Below are 20,992 nucleotides of genomic sequence, written 5' to 3' on the forward strand. Positions count from 1 at the left end.
AGATGTCTGGGGACAACGGTCTTCGTTTCGAGGTGTGGTTCAGACGCAGGACCAGTAAGAACCAGACGTACGTTCTGCAGGCCTCCAACACAGACATCAAACATGCCTGGACCTCCAACATCGCACGTATCCTCTGGCAGCAGGCTACACGGAATAAAGGTAGGGAGGGAGGGGGGAGGGAGAGCGAGAGAGAGGGAGGGAGGGAGGGAGGGAGGGAGGGAGGGAGGGAGGGAGAGGGAGGGAGGGAGGGGGGGAGGGAGGGAGGGAGGGAGGGAGGGAGGGAGAGAGGGAGGGGAGGGAGAGAGGGAGGGAGGGAGGGAGGGAGGGAGGGAGGGAGGGAGGGGGGGAGGGGGGAGGGAGAGAGAGGGAGGGAGGGAGGGAGGGACCGCCCACCCATGGCAATAAAACCCTTAAATTGAATTGAGAGAGAGAATACCAAGAGCATAACAGTGGATAAAAGTTTTATCTGTGTCTGTCTGGGTTGGCTCAGTGTGGTTAATTCATCTCTGTGTTACTATCTGTGTCTGTCTGGGTTGGCTCAGTGTGGTTAATTCATCTCTGTGTCTGTCTGGGTTGGCTCAGTGTGGTTAATTCATCTCTGTGTTACTATCTTTTATTTATTTATTTTATTTCACCTTTATTTAACCAGGTAAGCCAGTTGAGAACAGGTTCTCATTTACAACTGCGACCTGGCCAAGATAAAGCAAAGTAGTGCAATAAAAACAACACAGAGTTACATATGGGGTAAAAAAAACAAAGTCAGAAATACAACAGAAAATATATATACAGTGTGTGCAAATGTAGCAAGTTATGGAGGTAAGGCAATAAATAGGCTATAGTGCAGAATAATTACAATAGTATTAACACTGGAATGCTAGATGTGCAAGAGATGATGTGCAAATAGAGATACTGGGGTGCAAAAGAGCAAAATAAATAACAATATAGGGATGAGGTAGTTGGGTGGGCTAATTTCAGATGGGCTGTGTACAGGTGCAGTGATCGGTAAGGTGCTCTGACAACTGATGCTTAAAGTTATTGAGGGAGATAAGAGTCTCCAGCTTCAGAGATTTTTGCAATTCGTTCCAGTCATTGGCAGCAGAGAACTGGAAGGAATGGCGGCCAAAGGAGGTGTTGGCTTTGGGAATGACCAGTGAGATATACCTGCTGGAGCGCAGACTACGGGTGGGTGCTGCTATGGTGACCAATGAGCTAAGATAAGGCAGGGATTTGCCTAGCAGTGATTTATAGATGGCCTGGAGCCAGTGGGTTTGACGACGAACATGTAGTGAGGACCAGCCAACAAGAGCGTACAGGTCACAGTGGTGGGTAGTGTATGGGGCTTTGGAGACAAAACGGATGGCACTGTGATAGACTACATCCAATTTGCTGAGTAGAGTGTTGGAGGCTATTTTGTAAATGACATCGCCGAAGTCAAGGATCGGTAGGATAGTCAGTTTTACGAGGGCATGTTTGGCAGCATGAGTGAAGGAGGCTTTGTTGCGAAATAGGAAGCCGATTCTAGATTTAACTTTGGATTGGAGATTCTTTATGTGAGTCTGGAAGTTGAGTTTACAGTCTAACCAGACACCTAGATATTTGTAGTTGTCCACATACTCTAGGTCAGACCCGTCGAGAGTGGTGATTCTAGTCGGGTGGGCGGGTGCTAGCAGCGTTCGATTGAAAAGCATGCATTTAGTTTTACTAGTGTTTAAGAGCAGTTGAAGGCTACTGAAGGATTGTTGTATGGCATTGAAGCTCGTTTGGAGGTTTGTTAACACAGTGTCCAATGAAGGGCCAGATGTATACAAAATGGTGTCGTCTGCGTAGAGGTGGATCTGAGAGTCACCAGCAGCAAGAGCGACATCATTGATATACACGGAGAAAAGTGTCGGCCCAAGAATTGAACCCTGTGGCACCCCCATAGAGACTGCCATAGGTCCAGACAACAGGCCCTCCGATTTGACACACTGAACTCTATCTGAGAAGTAGTTGGTGAACCAGGCGAGGCAGTCATTTGAGAAACCAAGGCTATTTAGTCTGCCAATAAGAATGCGGTGGTTGACAGAGTCGAAAGCCTTGGCCAGGTCGATGAAGACGGCTGCACAGTACTGTCTATTATCAATCGTGGTTATAATATCGTTTAGGACCTTGAGCGTGGCTGAAGTGCACCCGTGACCAGCTCGGAAACCGGATTGCATAGCGGAGAAGGTACGGTGGTATTCGAAATGGTCGGTGATCTGTTTGTTAACTTGGCTTTCGAATACTTTCGAAAGGCAGGGCAGGATGGATATAGGTCTGTAGCAGTTTGGATCTAGAGTGTCACCCCCTTTGAAGAGGGGGATGACCGCGGCAGCTTTCCAATCTCTGGGGATCTCAGACGTTATGAAAGAGAGGTTGAACAGACTAGTAATAGGGGTTGCGACAATTTCGGCGGCTAGTTTTAGAAAGAAAGGGTCCAGATTGTCTAGCCCAGCTGATTTGTAGGGGTCCAGATTTTGCAGCGCTTTCAAAACATCAGCTGTCTGAATTTGTGTGAAGGAGAAGCGGGGGGGCATGGGCAAGTTGCAGCAGAGGGTGCAGAGTTGGTGGCCGGGTTAGTGGTAGCCAGATGGAAAGCATGGCCAGCTGTAGCAAAATGCTTGTTGAAATTCTCGATTATTGTAGATTTATCGGTGGTGATAGTGTTTCCTAGCCTCAGTGCAGTGGGCAGCTGGGAGGAAGTGCTCTTATTCTCCATGGACTTTACAGTGTCCCAAAACTTTTTTGGAGTTAGTGCTACAGGATGCAAATTTCTGTTTGAAAAAGTTAGCCTTTGCTTTCCTGACTGCTTGTGTATATTGGTTCCTAACTTCCCTGAAAAGTTGCATATCGCGGGGGCTATTTGATGCTAATGCTGTACGCCACAGGATGTTTTTGTGCTGGTCAAGGGCAGTCAAGTCTGAGGAGAACCAGGGGCTATATCGGTTCTTAGTTCTGTATTTTTTGAATGGGGCATGTTTATTTAAGATTGAGAGGAAATTACTTTTAAGGAACAACCAGGCATCCTCTACTGACGGAATGAGATCTATATCCATCCAGGATACCTGGGCCAGGTCAATTAGGAAGGCCTCCTCGCTAAAGTGTTTTAGGGAGCGTTTGACAGTGATGAGGGGTGGTCGTTTGACCGCAGACCCGTTACGGACGCAGGCAATAAGGCAGTGATCGCTGAGATCCTGGTTGAAGACAGCTGAGGTGTATTTAGAGGGTATGTTAGTCAGGATGATATCTATGAGGGTACCCATGTTTAAGGATTTAGGGTTGTACCTGGTAGGTTCGTTGATAATTTGCGTGAGGTTGAGGGCATCTAGCTTGGATTGTAGGATGGCTGGGGTATTAAGCATATCCCAATTTAGGTCACCAAGCAGTACAAACTCAGAGGATAAATGGGGGGCAATCAATTCACATATGGTGTCCAGGGCACAGCTGGGGGGCTGAGGGGGGTCTGTAGCAAGCGGCAACAGTGAGAGACTTATTTCTGGAAAGGTGGATTTTTAGAAGTAGAAGCTCAAACTGTTTGGGCACAGACCTGGATAGTATGATAGAGCTCTGCAGGCTATCTCTACAGTAGATTGCAACTCCACCCCCTTTGGCAGTTCTATCTAGACGGAAAATGTTATAGTTGGGGATGGAAATTTCAGAATTTTTGGTGGCCTTCCTGAGCCAGGATTCAGACACTGCTAGAACATCAGGGTTGGCAGAGTGTGCTAACGCAGTGAATAACTCAAACTTAGGAAGTAGACTTCTGATATTTATGTGCAAGAAACCAAGACTTTTGCGATTACAGAAGTCATCAAATGATAGCTCCTGGGGAGTAGGAGTGATACTGGGGGCTACAGGCCCTGGGTTAGCCTCTACATCACCAGAGGAACAGAGGAGGACTAGAATAAGGATACGGCTAAAGGCTTTAAGAACTGGTCTTCTAGTGCGTTGGGTACATAGAATAAAGGGGGCAGATTTCCGGGTGTTATAGAAAAGATTCAGGGCATTATGTACAGACAAGGATATGGAAGGATATGAGTAAAGTGGAGGTAAACCTAAGCGTTGGGTAACAATGAAAGAGATAGTATCTCTAGAGGCATCAATTGAGTCGGTCTCTGAGTGTATGGGCGGAGGGACAAAGGAGCTAACTAAGGCAGGTTTAGCTAGGCTGGGGGGTCTACAGTGATATAGTACAATTAGAAATAACCGAAACAACAATAAACTAACCATGTTTGGGCTGAGGCTAAACATAAACAGGATGTAGTACCGTAAAAAGGAACAGTCCAGCAGATATCAGCTGTATAGCTGAGTTATCATAAGGTCCGGTGGTGAAGCGCTAGTGAGTAAGAGGCCACGGCTAGCGTGTGCCACGTCCGTTTTGTTGTAGCCAGCTGGTAGTGATGAATCCGGAGTTAAAGGTCCAGTGAATTCAGTGATTCCGGCGGAAAAACTGATATGTTCTGGGTCGATAACGCGCTGTGCAGACTGGCCGAATATCCGGTGATCAATGTCCAGTGATTAAAAATTAATCCCGCGGAAAAAAAATCCAATATTCTGGGTGCAACACCGCTAGCTGTGGCTAATAGCAAGTAGCTAGTTCAGTAGCTAGTTCAGTTTAGTGAGTAAGAGGCCACGGATAACGTGTGCTAACGGGCCAGGGCTAGCAGATGGATGGAATCTTCGTGGTTAACGTCGTAACCACATCAGACGATTTCGTCGGCAGACCAGTCATGTAGGATCAGCGGGGCTCCGTGTCAACACTAGGTGGTCCCGTCCGGTTGATAGAGAGGTAGATAGCCGGGAGATGGGCCTAGCTCGGGATGATTAGCCAGACCACAGCGTCCGTTTTGTTGTTGTTGTAGCCAGCTGGTAGCGATGAATCCGGAGTTAAAGGTCCAGAGAATCAGTGATTCCGGCAGAAAAACTGATATGTTCTGGGTCGATAACGCTGTGCAGACTGGCCGAATATCCGGTGATCAATGTCCAGTGATTAAAATTAATCCCGCGGAAAAAATCCAATGATCTGGGTGAAACACCGCTAGCTGTGGCTAATAGCAAGTAGCTAGTTAGCTGGCTAGCTAGTTTCAACTGGAGATTCTAGATTCTAGATAAAAGGTAAGTCAATAATAGAATCCGTTCCACATTGAGTGAGGCGGGTTGCAGGAAAGTATATTTTGTAGAAGGATGAAAAGTCTGATAGGGAAATATGTACGAAAAATACAAAAAACAGGGTATTTACAGGCTATTTACAGACACACGACAGAAACAGGACTGCACTACTTCGCCATCTTGGTCTGTCTGGGTTGGCTCAGTGTGGTTAATTCATCTCTGTGTTACTATCTGTGTCTGTCTGGGTTGGCTCAGTGTGGTTAATTCATCTCTGTGTCTGTCTGGGTTGGCTCAGTGTGGTTAATTCATCTCTGTGTTACTATCTGTGTCTGTCTGGGTTGGCTCAGTGTGGTTAATTCATCTATGTGTTACTATCTGTGTCTGTCTGAGTTGGCTCAGTGTGGTTAATTCATCTCTGTGTCTGTCTGGGTTGGCTCAGTGTGGTTAATTCATCTCTGTGTTACTATCTGTGTCTGTCTGGGTTGGCTCAGTGTGGTTAATTCATCTCTGTGTTACTATCTGTGTCTGTCTGGGTTGGCTCAGTGTGGTTAATTCATCTCTGTGTCTGTCTGGGTTGGCTCAGTGTGGTTAATTCATCTCTGTGTTACTATCTGTGTCTGTCTGGGTTGGCTCAGTGTGGTTAATTCATCTCTGTGTCTGTCTGGGTTGGCTCAGTGTGGTTAATTCATCTCTGTGTTACTATCTGTGTCTGTCTGGGTTGGCTCAGTGTGGTTAATTCATCTCTGTGTTACTATCTGTGTCTGTCTGGGTTGGCTCAGTGTGGTTAATTCATCTCTGTGTTACTATCTGTGTCTGTCTGGGTTGGTTCAGTGTGGTTAATTCATCTCTGTGTCTGTCTGGGTTGGCTCAGTGTGGTTAATTCATCTCTGTGTCTGTCTGGGTTGGCTCAGTGTGGTTAATTCATCTCTGTGTTACTATCTGTGTCTGTCTGGGTTGGCTCAGTGTGGTTAATTCATCTCTGTGTTACTATCTGTGTCTGTCTGGGTTGGCTCAGTGTGGTTAATTCATCTTTGTATCTATCTGTGTCTGTCTGGGTTGGCTCAGTGTGGTTAATTCATCTCTGTGTTGTGTGTTCAGAGATCCGTAATCAGGAGATGGTTTCCATGGGAGTAGGTAACAAGCCGTTCCTGGACATTAAACCCAGTGATTCTGCCATCAACGACAGGGCTATAGACTACATCATGAAGGGACGAGGTAACCACCAAACTAAACCTCGCTCTGGTACCATGATGTTACTGAACACAGCTTGTGTTAAGGCCACACTTAAACATTCTTAGTTCTCAGTTAAAGGAGTGATGAAACTACCGCATCATTTTTAGTATAATTTAGGATGAGTTTTGACGTTCATTACAACAAAGCTGTGCCTGAATATATGACTAACCCGTCCTGTCCTCTCCTCTCCCATCTCCCAGGTGCCAGAACGCGAGCCTCCATTGCTGTGTCCCTGTTCGATCACTCCAACCCCTTCAAACGTACAGCGTCGAGTAGCGGGGGGTCTGGCGGCGGGGCCCCTGCTGCGTCGGGCTCCTGCACTCTCCTGGGGCCCCTCAACCTGCACATGTACAGCAGCCAGAGCCAGGCCCTGCTGCCCGGGGGGGAGAGGCCCTTCATCAGCCCATGTATAGAGGAGGAGGAGCTGGAGCACGAGACCAGCAGCCAGCCCTCCATGAGTACATACTATATAGATCATCCCTCCATGACTACATACTATATAGATCATCCCTCCATGACTACATACTATATAGATCATCCCTCCATGAGTACATACTATATAGATCATCCCTCCATGACTACATACTATATAGATCATCCCTCCATGACTACATACTATATAGATCAGCCCTCCATGAGTACATACTATATAGATCATCCCTCCATGAGTACATACTATATAGATCAGCCCTCCATGAGTACATACTGTATAGATCATCCCTCCATGAGTACATACTATATAGATCATCCCTCCATGAGTACATACTATATAGATCATCCCTCCATGACTACATACTGTATAGATCATCCCTCCATGACTACATACTGTATAGATCAGCCCTCCATGAGTACATACTATATAGATCATCCCTCCATGAGTACATACTATATAGATCAGCCCTCCATGACTACATACTGTATAGATCATCCCTCCATGACTACATACTGTATAGATCATCCCTCCATGACTACATACTATATAGATCATCCCTCCATGACTACATACTATATAGATCATCCCTCCATGACTACATACTATATAGATCATCCCTCCATGACTACATACTATATAGATCATCCCTCCATGACTACATACTATATAGATCAGCCCTCCATGACTACATACTGTATAGATCATCCCTCCATGACTACATACTGTATAGATCATCCCTCCATGACTACATACTGTATAGATCATCCCTCCATGACTACATACTATATAGATCATCCCTCCATGAGTACATACTATATAGATCAGCCCTCCATGACTACATACTATATAGATCATCCCTCCATGACTACATACTGTATAGATCATCCCTCCATGACTACATACTATATAGATCATCCCTCCATGAGTACATACTATATAGATCAGCCCTCCATGACTACATACTATATAGATCATCCCTCCATGACTACATACTGTATAGATCATCCCTCCATGACTACATACTATATAGATCATCCCTCCATGAGTACATACTATATAGATCAGCCCTCCATGACTACATACTATATAGATCATCCCTCCATGACTACATACTGTATAGATCATCCCTCCATGACTACATACTGTATAGATCATCCCTCCATGACTACATACTGTATAGATCATCCCTCCATGACTACATACTATATAGATCATCCCTCCATGAGTACATACTATATAGATCAGCCCTCCATGACTACATACTATATAGATCATCCCTCCATGACTACATACTGTATAGATCATCCCTCCATGACTACATACTATATAGATCATCCCTCCATGACTACATACTATATAGATCAGCCCTCCATGACTACATACTATATAGATCAGCCCTCCATGACTACATACTATATAGATCATCCCTCCATGAGTACATACTGTATAGATCATCCCTCCATGAGTACATACTATATAGATCATCCCTCCATGACTACATACTATATAGATCATCCCTCCATGACTACATACTATATAGATCATCCCTCCATGACTACATACTATATAGATCATCCCTCCATGAGTACATACTATATAGATCAGCCCTCCATGACTACATACTATATAGATCATCCCTCCATGAGTACATACTATATAGATCATCCCTCCATGACTACATACTGTATAGATCATCCCTCCATGAGTACATACTATATAGATCATCCCTCCATGACTACATACTATATAGATCATCCCTCCATGAGTACATACTATATAGATCATCCCTCCATGACTACATACTGTATAGATCATCCCTCCATGACTACATACTGTATAGATCAGCCCTCCATGACTACATACTATATAGATCATCCCTCCATGAGTACATACTATATAGATCATCCCTCCATGAGTACATACTATATAGATCATCCCTCCATGACTACATACTGTATAGATCATCCCTCCATGACTACATACTATATAGATCATCCCTCCATGACTACATACTATATAGATCATCCCTCCATGACTACATACTATATAGATCATCCCTCCATGAGTACATACTGTATAGATCATCCCTCCATGACTACATACTGTATAGATCATCCCTCCATGACTACATACTATATAGATCATCCCTCCATGACTACATACTATATAGATTATCCCTCCATGACTACATACTGTATAGATCATCCCTCCATGACTACATACTGTATAGATCATCCCTCCATGACTACATACTGTATAGATCATCCCTCCATGACTACATACTGTATAGATCATCCCTCCATGACTACATACTATATAGATCATCCCTCCATGACTACATACTGTATAGATCATCCCTCCATGACTACATACTGTATAGATCATCCCTCCATGACTACATACTGTATAGATCATCCCTCCATGACAACATACTATATAGATCATCCCTCCATGACTACATACTGTATAGATCAGCCCTCCATGACTACATACTGTATAGATCATCCCTCCATGACTACATACTATATAGATCATCCCTCCATGACTACATACTATATAGATCATCCCTCCATGACTACATACTGTATAGATCAGCCCTCCATGACTACATACTGTATAGATCATCCCTCCATGACTACATACTGTATAGATCATCCCTCCATGACTACATACTGTATATATCATCCCTCCATGACTACATACTATATAGATCAGCCCTCCATGACTACATACTGTATAGATCATCCCTCCATGACTACATACTGTATAGATCAGCCCTCAATGACTACATACTATATAGATCAGCCCTCCATGACTACATACTATATAGATCATCCCTCCATGACTACATACTGTATAGATCAGCCCTCCATGACTACATACTGTATAGATCATCCCTCCATGACTACATACTGTATAGATCATCCCTCCATGACTACATACTGTATAGATCAGCCCTCCATGACTACATACTGTATAGATCATCCCTCCATGACTACATACTGTATAGATCATCCCTCCATGACTACATACTGTATAGATCAGCCCTCCATGACTACATACTGTATAGATCAGCCCTCCATGACTACATACTGTATAGATCATCCCTCCATGACTACATACTATATAGATCATCCCTCCATGACTACATACTGTATAGATCATCCCTCCATGACTACATACTGTATAGATCATCCCTCCATGACTACATACTATATAGATCAGCCCTCCATGACTACATACTATATAGATCATCCCTCCATGAGTACATACTATATAGATCATCCCTCCATGAGTACATACTATATAGATCATCCCTCCATGACTACATACTATATAGATCATCCCTCCATGACTACATACTATATAGATCATCCCTCCATGACTACATACTATATAGATCAGCCCTCCATGACTACATACTATATAGATCATCCCTCCATGACTACATACTGTATAGATCATCCCTCCATGACTACATACTGTATAGATCATCCCTCCATGACTACATACTATATAGATCATCCCTCCATGAGTACATACTATATAGATCAGCCCTCCATGACTACATACTATATAGATCATCCCTCCATGACTACATACTGTATAGATCATCCCTCCATGACTACATACTATATAGATCATCCCTCCATGACTACATACTATATAGATCATCCCTCCATGACTACATACTATATAGATCAGCCCTCCATGACTACATACTATATAGATCATCCCTCCATGAGTACATACTGTATAGATCATCCCTCCATGAGTACATACTATATAGATCATCCCTCCATGACTACATACTATATAGATCATCCCTCCATGACTACATACTATATAGATCATCCCTCCATGACTACATACTATATAGATCATCCCTCCATGAGTACATACTATATAGATCAGCCCTCCATGACTACATACTATATAGATCATCCCTCCATGAGTACATACTATATAGATCATCCCTCCATGAGTACATACTGTATAGATCATCCCTCCATGAGTACATACTATATAGATCATCCCTCCATGACTACATACTATATAGATCATCCTTCCATGAGTACATACTATATAGATCATCCCTCCATGACTACATACTGTATAGATCATCCCTCCATGACTACATACTGTATAGATCAGCCCTCCATGACTACATACTATATAGATCATCCCTCCATGAGTACATACTATATAGATCATCCCTCCATGAGTACATACTATATAGATCATCCCTCCATGACTACATACTGTATAGATCATCCCTCCATGACTACATACTATATAGATCATCCCTCCATGACTACATACTATATAGATCATCCCTCCATGACTACATACTATATAGATCATCCCTCCATGAGTACATACTGTATAGATCATCCCTCCATGACTATATACTGTATAGATCATCCCATCATCCCTCCATGACTACATACTATATAGATCATCCCTCCATGACTACATACTATATAGATCATCCCTCCATGACTACATACTGTATAGATCATCCCTCCATGACTACATACTGTATAGATCATCCCTCCATGACTACATACTGTATAGATCATCCCTCCATGACTACATACTGTATAGATCATCCCTCCATGACTACATACTATATAGATCATCCCTCCATGACTACATACTATATAGATCATCCCTCCATGAGTACATACTATATAGATCATCCCTCCATGACTACATACTGTATAGATCATCCCTCCATGACTACATACTGTATAGATCATCCCTCCATGACTACATACTGTATAGATCATCCCTCCATGACAACATACTATATAGATCATCCCTCCATGACTACATACTGTATAGATCAGCCCTCCATGACTACATACTGTATAGATCATCCCTCCATGACTACATACTATATAGATCATCCCTCCATGACTACATACTATATAGATCATCCCTCCATGACTACATACTGTATAGATCAGCCCTCCATGACTACATACTGTATAGATCATCCCTCCATGACTACATACTGTATAGATCATCCCTCCATGACTACATACTGTATAGATCATCCCTCCATGACTACATACTATATAGATCAGCCCTCCATGACTACATACTGTATAGATCATCCCTCCATGACTACATACTGTATAGATCAGCCCTCAATGACTACATACTATATAGATCAGCCCTCCATGACTACATACTGTATAGATCAGCCCTCCATGACTACATACTGTATAGATCAGCCCTCCATGACTACATACTGTATAGATCATCCCTCCATGACTACATACTGTATAGATCATCCCTCCATGACTACATACTGTATAGATCATCCCTCCATGACTACATACTGTATAGATCATCCCTCCATGACTACATACTGTATAGATCAGCCCTCCATGACTACATACTGTATAGATCAGCCCTCCATGACTACATACTGTATAGATCATCCCTCCATGACTACATACTATATAGATCATCCCTCCATGACTACATACTGTATAGATCATCCCTCCATGACTACATACTATATAGATCAGCCCTCCATGACTACATACTGTATAGATCATCCCTCCATGACTACATACTGTATAGATCATCCCTCCATGACTACATACTATATAGATCATCCCTCCATGACTACATACTGTATAGATCATCCCTCCATGACTACATACTGTATAGATCATCCCTCCATGACTACATACTGTATAGATCAGCCCTCCATGACTACATACTGTATAGATCATCCCTCCATGACTACATACTGTATAGATCATCCCTCCATGACTACATACTATATAGATCATCCCTCCATGACTACATACTGTATAGATCATCCCTCCATGACTATATACTGTATAGATCATCCCTCCATGACTACATACTGTATAGATCATCCCTCCATGAGTACATACTATATAGATCATCCCTCCATGACTACATACTGTATAGATCATCCCTCCATGACTACATACTATATAGATCATCCCTCCATGACTACATACTGTATAGATCATCCCTCCATGACTACATACTGTATAGATCAGCCCTCCATGAGTACATACTGTATAGATCATCCCTCCATGACTACATACTATATAGATCATCCCTCCATGACTACATACTGTATAGATCATCCCTCCATGACTACATACTGTATAGATCAGCCCTCCATGACTACATACTGTATAGATCATCCCTCCATGACTACATACTGTATAGATCATCCCTCCATGACTACATACTGTATAGATCATCCCTCCATGACTACATACTATATAGATCATCCCTCCATGACTACATACTATATAGATCATCCCTCCATGACTACATACTGTATAGATCATACCTCCATGACTACATACTATATAGATCATCCCTCCATGACTACATACTGTATAGATCAGCCCTCCATGACTACATACTGTATAGATCAGCCCTCCATGACTACAGCCTGTCTCAGGACAGTATATCAGGGTAGTACTACACAGCCTGTCTCAGGACAGTATATCAGGGTAGTACTACACAGCCTGTCGCAGGACAGTATATCAGGGTAGTGCTACACAGCCTGTCTCAGGACAGTATATCAGGGTAGTACTACACAGCCTGTCTCAGGACAGTATATCAGGGTAGTGCTACACAGCCTGTCTCAGGACAGTATATCAGGGTAGTGCTACACAGCCTGTCTCAGGACAGTATATCAGGGTAGTACTACACAGCCTATCTCAGGACAGTATATCAGGGTAGTACTACACAGCCTGTCTCAGGACAGTATATCAGGGTAGTACTACACAGCCTGTCTCAGGACAGTATATCAGGGTAGTACTACACAGCCTGTCAGGACAGTATATCAGGGTAGTACTACACAGCCTGTCTCAGGACAGTATATCAGGGTAGTACTACACAGCCTGTCTCAGGACAGTATATCAGGGTAGTACTACACGGCCTGTCTCAGGACAGTATATCAGGGTAGTACTACACAGCCTGTCTCAGGACAGTATATCAGGGTAGTACTACACAGCCTGTCTCAGGACAGTATATCAGGGTAGTACTACACAGCCTGTCAGGACAGTATATCAGGGTAGTACTACACAGCCTGTCTCAGGACAGTATATCAGGGTAGTACTACACAGCCTGTCTCAGGACAGTATATCAGGGTAGTACTACACAGCCTGTCTCAGGACAGTATATCAGGGTAGTACTACACAGCCTGTCTCAGGACAGTATATCAGGGTAGTACTACACAGCCTGTCTCAGGACAGTATATCAGGGTAGTACTACACAGCCTGTCTCAGGACAGTATATCAGGGTAGTACTACACAGCCTGTCTCAGGACAGTATATCAGGGTAGTACTACACAGCCTGTCTCAGGACAGTATATCAGGGTAGTACTACACAGCCTGTCTCAGGACAGTATATCAGGGTAGTACTACACAGCCTGTCTCAGGACAGTATATCGGGGTAGTACTACACAGCCTGTCTCAGGACAGTATATCAGGGTAGTACTACACAGCCTGTCTCAGGACAGTATATCAGGGTAGTACTACACTAGCAGCTTAGATCATCAAGAAAGGTCACAACTGTCCCTCAATCGCATGGTACTGTTTTTTTTATTGGTCCATCCACCACGCCCCCTCTTCGGAGGACAAAATAACTTTGTTTTGACAGCTTTTTATTTTCTTGTTGCATGTACATTCTACACACATTTTACATACATGGCATTTTTTTTTCACAGTAGTTACATAACAAGAATATAGTTATTTGATATACACTACCAGTCAAAAGTTTGGACACACCTACTCATTCAAGGGTTTTTCTTTATTTTTGCTATTTTTTACATTGTAGAATAATAGTGAAGACAACAAAACTATGATATAACACATATGGAATCATGTAGTAACCAAAACAGTGTTAAACAAATCAAAATATATTTTATATTTGAGATTCTTCAAATAGCCAAGAGTGTGCAAAGCTGTCATCAAGGCAAAGGGTGGCTATTTGAAGAATCTCAAATATAACATATATTTTGATTTGTTTAACACTTTTTTGGTTACTACATGATTCCATATGTGTTATTTCATAGTTTTGATGTCTTCACTATTATTCTACAATGTAGAAAATAGTAAAAATAAAGAAAAACCCTTAGAGTAGGTGTGTCCAAGCTTTTGACTGGTACTGTACATATCTGGATAGACAGTACTTAAACACATACGGTATACATTATATATCTTGTTTTCAGTCATAACTATTATAGAACATGAGCTTTTAAACCCCACCCCTCAGCTACTCTCTGTCCATCCCACCTATCTTCTTAACCCCACCCCTCAGCTACTCTGTCCATCCCACTGTTAAGTGAATTATTTAACAAACTATTTTAGTGTCTCTGTGCGTCTCCCAAAAGGTTGTAAGTCTTTTGGGATTTAAGTAACGGCCAGAGTCCCGGTCTGCATAGTCAGAGATATTTATTCATTGAGAATTCTGCCATCACAATTTCAGAGTCCATCTTTTATACTCATACGTCATACAAAAAGAAATCCCTTCCCTCTGTAGGCGGGCTGTAGTTTTCCACTCTAAAACTGCTCTACTGACCTTCAGTTCACACACACACACACATATACACACATGCATACACACATACATACATACACACACACACACATATCCTACTCCCTGCTTTACTCAGTTATTGCCGTTCTCACAATATTCTGCACCATGTTTTCATAACAGTTTCTCCCCTCCCTAAATTGGGAGGCCTCTTTATCTTAGTTTCCCAGTTGTCTGTAGCCAGCTCTCCTTGTCCTTTGTTGTCTGGCCTAACTCTTACTCACATTGCTAAATAGTGGCTCAATGCCATAGCCTTTACTGGTCCTACACTCACACATTTCTAACACATTATACACAGTTTCAGGGTGTAATAATTAGTCATTAATAATTAATCTATCACCCACCCCACCCCTCAGCTACTCTGTCCATCCCACCTATCACCTAAACCCCACCCCTCAGCTACTCTGTCCATCCCACCTATCACCTAAACCCCACCCCTCAGCTACTCTGTCCATCCCACCTATCACCTAAACCCCACCCCTCAGCTACTCTGTCCATCCCACCTATCACCTAAACCCCACCCCTCAGCTACTCTGTCCATCCCACCTATCACCTAAACCCCCACCCCTCAGCTACTCTGTCCATCCCACCTATCACCTAAACCCCCACCCCTCAGCTACTCTGTCCATCCCACCTATCACCTAAACCCCACCCCTCAGCTACTCTGTCCATCCCACCTATCACCTAAACCCCACCCCTCAGCTACTCTGTCCATCCCACCTATCACCTAAACCCCACCCCTCAGCTACTCTGTCCATCCCACCTATCACCTAAACCCCACCCCTCAGCTACTCTGTCCATCCCACCTATCACCTAAACCCCACCCCCTCAGCTACTCTGTCCATCCCACCTATCACCTAAACCCCACCCCTCAGCTACTCTGTCCATCCCACCTATCACCTAAACCCCACCCCTCAGCTACTCTGTCCATCCCACCTATCACCTAAACCCCACCCCTCAGCTACTCTGTCCATCCCACCTATCACCTAAACCCCACCCCTCAGCTACTCTGTCCATCCCACCTATCACCTAAACCCCACCCCTCAGCTACTCTGTCCATCCCACCTATCACCTTAACCCCACCCCTCAGCTACTCTGTCCATCCCACCTATCACCTAAACCCCACCCCTCAGCTACTCTGTCCATCCCACTTGTCACCTTAACCCCACCCCTCAGCTACTCTGTCCATCCCACCTGTCACCTAAACCCCACCCCTCAGCTACTCTGTCCATCCCACCTATCACCTAAACCCCACCCCTCAGCTACTCTGTCCATCCCACCTATCACCTAAACCCCACCCCTCAGCTACTCTGTCCATCCCACCTGTCACCTAAACCCCACCCCTCAGCTACTCTGTCCATCCCACCTATCACCTAAACCCCACCCCTCAGCTACTCTGTCCATCCCACCTATCACCTAAACCCCACCCCTCAGCTACTCTGTCCATCCCACCTATCACCTAAACGACCCTCTTATGATTTCCATGTGCCATATATTTCTCAACTGTGCTGTGATGTTTCACATACATTCTGAACCTTTCTAATCCAATAGTATCTACAGATTGTAAATTAAAGATGAATATTTGTATTATTTTTCTCAGCCTCTGTACCAGCCAAGCCCATCTATCAGTAATGATCAACTCCTATCCTCTCTCTCTCTCTCCCCACAGCTACTGAGAGCTCTGGCTCGTCGTCCCACTGTCTGTCCGCCAGCGGCTCCAGTGGTTCAGACAGTGGCTGTGTGTCCAGCCACCTCCCTGAGGCCTGTCTATCTGAGGATCCCTCGTTCCCCTGCCACCCCCCGTCCTCCTGCTACCCGTCCTCCGACGCCGTCACCTCCCCCAGCCTCCCCCAAGACGAGCCCCGCTACAGCAACAGACAGTACATTTCAGCCGTAAGTGGACATAATGGTTATGGATGGTTTATCGGCTCGTTGATACCTGGTCGCAGTTTAAACGCAGCCACAGTGGCTATGGAAGCAGTGGCCTTAGTCCTGGAGAGATGCAGGGTTTTCTCCAGCCCTACAACACCAGTTCTCAGTGTGGTGTTTTCAGAGGGCTGCTTTGGACTAACATGTACACAATGCTGGTATGATTTGTGATATGTTACGATCCATGCAATATGCAGTCATGGAAGAATGGTTGATCATGTCTCTAATCGAATGTGATATACTATTGATTAATGTTAACAATAATTAATTGATTGATTAAACATCTCCTGTATGAGCTTGGCTTTGTGCAAACCCCGCTGACATGATCAATAACCTCGCTGACATGAGCAATGCTTGTAACATTCCTCTAATCAGAATAACACATCTGTAACCCTGGCCTCCCTCCCTCCCTCCCTCCCTCCCTCCCTCCCTCTCCCTCCCTCCCTCCCTCCCTCCCTCCCTCTCTCTCTCTCTCTCTCTCTCTCTCCCTCCCTCCCTCCCTCCCTCCCTCCTCCCTCCCTCTCTCTCCGTCCCTCCCTCCCTCCCTCTCTCCCTCCCTCTCTCTCTCCCTCTCTCCCTCCCTCCCTCCCTCTCCCTCCCTCCCTCCCTCTCTCCCTCTCTCTCTCTCCCTCCCTCCCTCCCTCCCTCTCTCCCTCCCTCCCTCTCCCTCTCTCCTCCCTCCCTCCCCCCTCCCTCCCCCCTCCCTCCATCTACAGAAAGTAGCTCAGATCATAGGCCCTTCCACTATAGTGTGATTCCTGACTGGAACCCTGCTTGGAGTAAGTGGAGCAACGCTTTTCATGTCACACTCAAATCAAAACACAGTCTCTAAACAATGCTATCTAAAACAATGCCCACGGCCTGTATTCACAAAGCGTTTCAGAGTAGGAGTGTTGAACTAGGATCAGCCCCCCCCCCGTCCGTCCGTCCGTTCTTGTAGTCTTATTCATTATGATCTAAAAGGGAAAACCGATCCTAGATCATCAGTCCTACTGAGACGCTATGTGAATATGGGCCCTGGGCTAAGAGCTGTGCTAGTCTGTATTTCTCCAAGCTGCTGCTGTTTATGGCATAGCCTGGGTACCAGCCTCTTTGTGCTAACATTCAACCCCTTGTCATGCCAAACACATGACACAGAGTACAAGGAGTGGAATGTTAGCACAAAACAGGTCTGGATTTCAGGCTAGCTGTGGTGTTTTCATTGGAAGTATTGGTGCTGTAGTATCTCTGTTGTATCTCTGTAGTATCTCTGTAGTATCTCTGTAGTAACTCTAGTATCTCTGTAGTATCTCTGTAGTAACTCTAGTATCTCTGTAGTAACTCTGTAGTAACTCTGTAGTAACTCTAGTATCTCTGTAGTAACTCTGTAGTAACTCTGTAGTAACTCTGTAGTATCTCTGTAGTAACTCTGTAGTATCTCTGTAGTATCTCTGTAGTATCTCTAGTATCTCTGTAGTAACTCTGTAGTAACTCTAGTATCTCTGTAGTAACTCTGTAGTATCTCTGTAGTATCTATGTAGTAACTCTGTAGTATCTCTGTAGTATCTCTGTAGTAACTCTGTAGTATCTCTGTAGTAACTCTGTAGTAACTCTGTTCTCTGGTCTCTCTACAGGTCTAATATCCAGCTGCTTCCATCCAGAAAGACACTGTTAACACGCGAAGGAAGACTGACGAGTATTTATTTTTTCTCGCGCTGCCAGCAACAACTCTCATCTCACATGGACGCCGAAAAGACCTGGGACATAGCACTGTTTTGAAAAAGAAAAGCCACTTTTGAGCATAACTTTTATATTGTAAAAAAAAAAAAAAAGTTGATTTAAATATTGTTATATTTTTCTTTCCAAAAGTACTGGTGGGTGCAGTAGTTTGTTCTGTTCTATATTGGTTACTCTGTAAATAATGATTGGAATAGTTTCCAGTGAAGATATGAACGCTTGATTGCTTTATCTTCTTCCTCTTGTCTTGTTGACCACTTTTTCTCCAGACTGCAACTTCTGAAACACCTGATGATTGATGATATACCTTGGGATGAAAAGGCTAGTTCTGAATCAGGCAGGAGTATGTCAGGATACGTGTACTCTTCAAAGGTCCAAATCAACATGCTTTTTCAAAAGGCAGCATTCTGGTACCACTCTTTTACATTGTCTTCACATAATGTCTGTTCTTTCGTTTCTGAATTGACCTGTGGTCAGATTCCTCCATCTTGTTTTACCGTGGTGGTGTTGCCACTTCCTTAGTGCCTCCTGTAGCTGGTCAGGTCTGACTGGGGGTGCGTCCCAAATGCCACCCTATTCCCTATATAGTGCACTACTTTAGACCAGAGACCTATGGCCAAAAGCTCGGGTCAAAAGTAGTGCACTATATAGGGAATAGGGTGCCATTTGGGTCAGTTCCCTGACAGGTCAGAGCCAGTGGGTCTGAGAGGCTGACGTCTCTCCTGGTGGTGGATCTGTCCTCTCAGCTGGGTGACTTGGGGCTGGTGTGCTGTAGACGGGGACAGGGAGAACGGTCCACACTGAGAGGACAGATACTATCAGCTACAGAGTTTCAAATGCAAAACCTTTTTTCTTGTTGTTCATAAAAAGAAAACACCAAAATGTACTTTGTCTGTAAATATTTGCGCCAGTGGTGCTCTGTGGTTGTAGCATTGTGTATGAGAAAGCAGAGGAAGATTGTGATAACGTTGTACATGTATGTATTAACCAGCAGAAAGCAGCGGGGGAATCGCTCAAGTGCCATTCTCAAACAAACACATGACAAAATGACTTTCCACTGGTTGAAGCTGGAGCATGAATGTGGACTCAACTGTCATATTTCTTCATCCTAACAAGTTCACACATTTAATAAAGATGGATTGCTTTGTATCCAGAAGGAGGGTGTTGCTTTTCACTGGGATCCTGAGATGGGTGTAGGTGAGTGAACCTGTCTGTGCTGTGCTGTGCTGAGGTGTGGGGAACACTGTGGGCCTGTAGTCTGTAGGGTAGTGTATCTTACTGTGTTGAGGTGTGGGGAACACTGTGGGCCTGTAGTCTGTAGGGTAGTGTATCTTACTGTGTTGAGGTGTGGGGAACACTGTGGGCCTGTAGTCTGTAGGGTAGTGTATCTTACTGTGTTGAGGTGTGGGGAACACTGTGGGCCTGTAGTCTGTAGGGTAGTGTAGTGTATCTTACTGTGTTGAGGTGTGGGGAACACTGTGGGCCTGTAGTCTGTAGGGTAGTGTATCTTACTGTGTTGAGGTGTGGGGGAACGCTGTGGGCCTGTAGTCTGTAGGGTAGTGTATCTTACTGTGCTGAGTTGTGGGGAACGCTGTGGGCCTGTAGTCTGTAGGGTAGTGTATCTTACTGTGTTGAGGTGTGGGGAACACTGTGGGCCTGTAGTCTGTAGGGTAGTGTATCTTACTGTGTTGAGGTGTGGGGAACGCTGTGGGCCTGTAGTCTGTAGGGTAGTGTATCTTACTGTGCTGAGTTGTGGGGAACGCTGTGGGCCTGTAGTCTGTAGGGTAGTGTATCTTACTGTGTTGAGGTGTGGGGAACACTGTGGGCCTGTAGGGTAGTGTATCTTACTGTGTTGAGGTGTGGGGAACACTGTGGGCCTGTAGTCTGTAGGGTAGTGTATCTTACTGTGTTGAGGTGTGGGGAACACTGTGGGCCTGTAGTCTG

General features: G+C 44.4%; 2 protein-coding genes across 7 annotated transcripts in view; one reads left to right on the forward strand and one right to left on the reverse strand.

The window, feature by feature from the left end:
• The window catches only part of plekhg4 (pleckstrin homology domain containing, family G (with RhoGef domain) member 4), a 73,591-nt gene extending 53,387 nt beyond the window's left edge, over positions 1-20,204 (forward strand). For 4 of the 5 annotated variants that reach the window (XM_045209975.1, XM_041859580.2, XM_041859581.2 and 1 more), the window contains 6 exons: positions 1-159; positions 6,226-6,342; positions 6,561-6,818; positions 17,073-17,296; positions 18,049-18,111; positions 18,946-20,204. The exon at positions 1-159 is cut by the window's left edge and continues 22 nt beyond it. In XM_045209975.1, the coding sequence (XP_045065910.1) occupies positions 1-159; positions 6,226-6,342; positions 6,561-6,818; positions 17,073-17,296; positions 18,049-18,087 (797 nt within the window). In that variant the 3' untranslated portion in view covers positions 18,088-18,111; positions 18,946-20,204. The remainder of the gene's footprint in view (positions 160-6,225; positions 6,343-6,560; positions 6,819-17,072; positions 17,297-18,048; positions 18,112-18,945) is intronic. The other variant, XM_045209976.1, reaches the window with a different exon arrangement.
• Positions 18,996-20,992, reverse strand: part of LOC121548197 (BTB/POZ domain-containing protein KCTD19) — a 35,671-nt gene continuing 33,674 nt past the window's right edge. For both annotated transcript variants that reach the window (XM_041859574.2, XM_041859573.2), the window contains exon 17: positions 18,996-19,817. The gene's annotated coding sequence lies outside the window, so the exon portion shown is untranslated. The remainder of the gene's footprint in view (positions 19,818-20,992) is intronic.

The sequence above is a fragment of the Coregonus clupeaformis genome, chromosome 32 (genome assembly GCF_020615455.1).
Source record: "Coregonus clupeaformis isolate EN_2021a chromosome 32, ASM2061545v1, whole genome shotgun sequence".
Classification (NCBI taxonomy): Eukaryota; Metazoa; Chordata; class Actinopteri; order Salmoniformes; family Salmonidae; genus Coregonus; species Coregonus clupeaformis.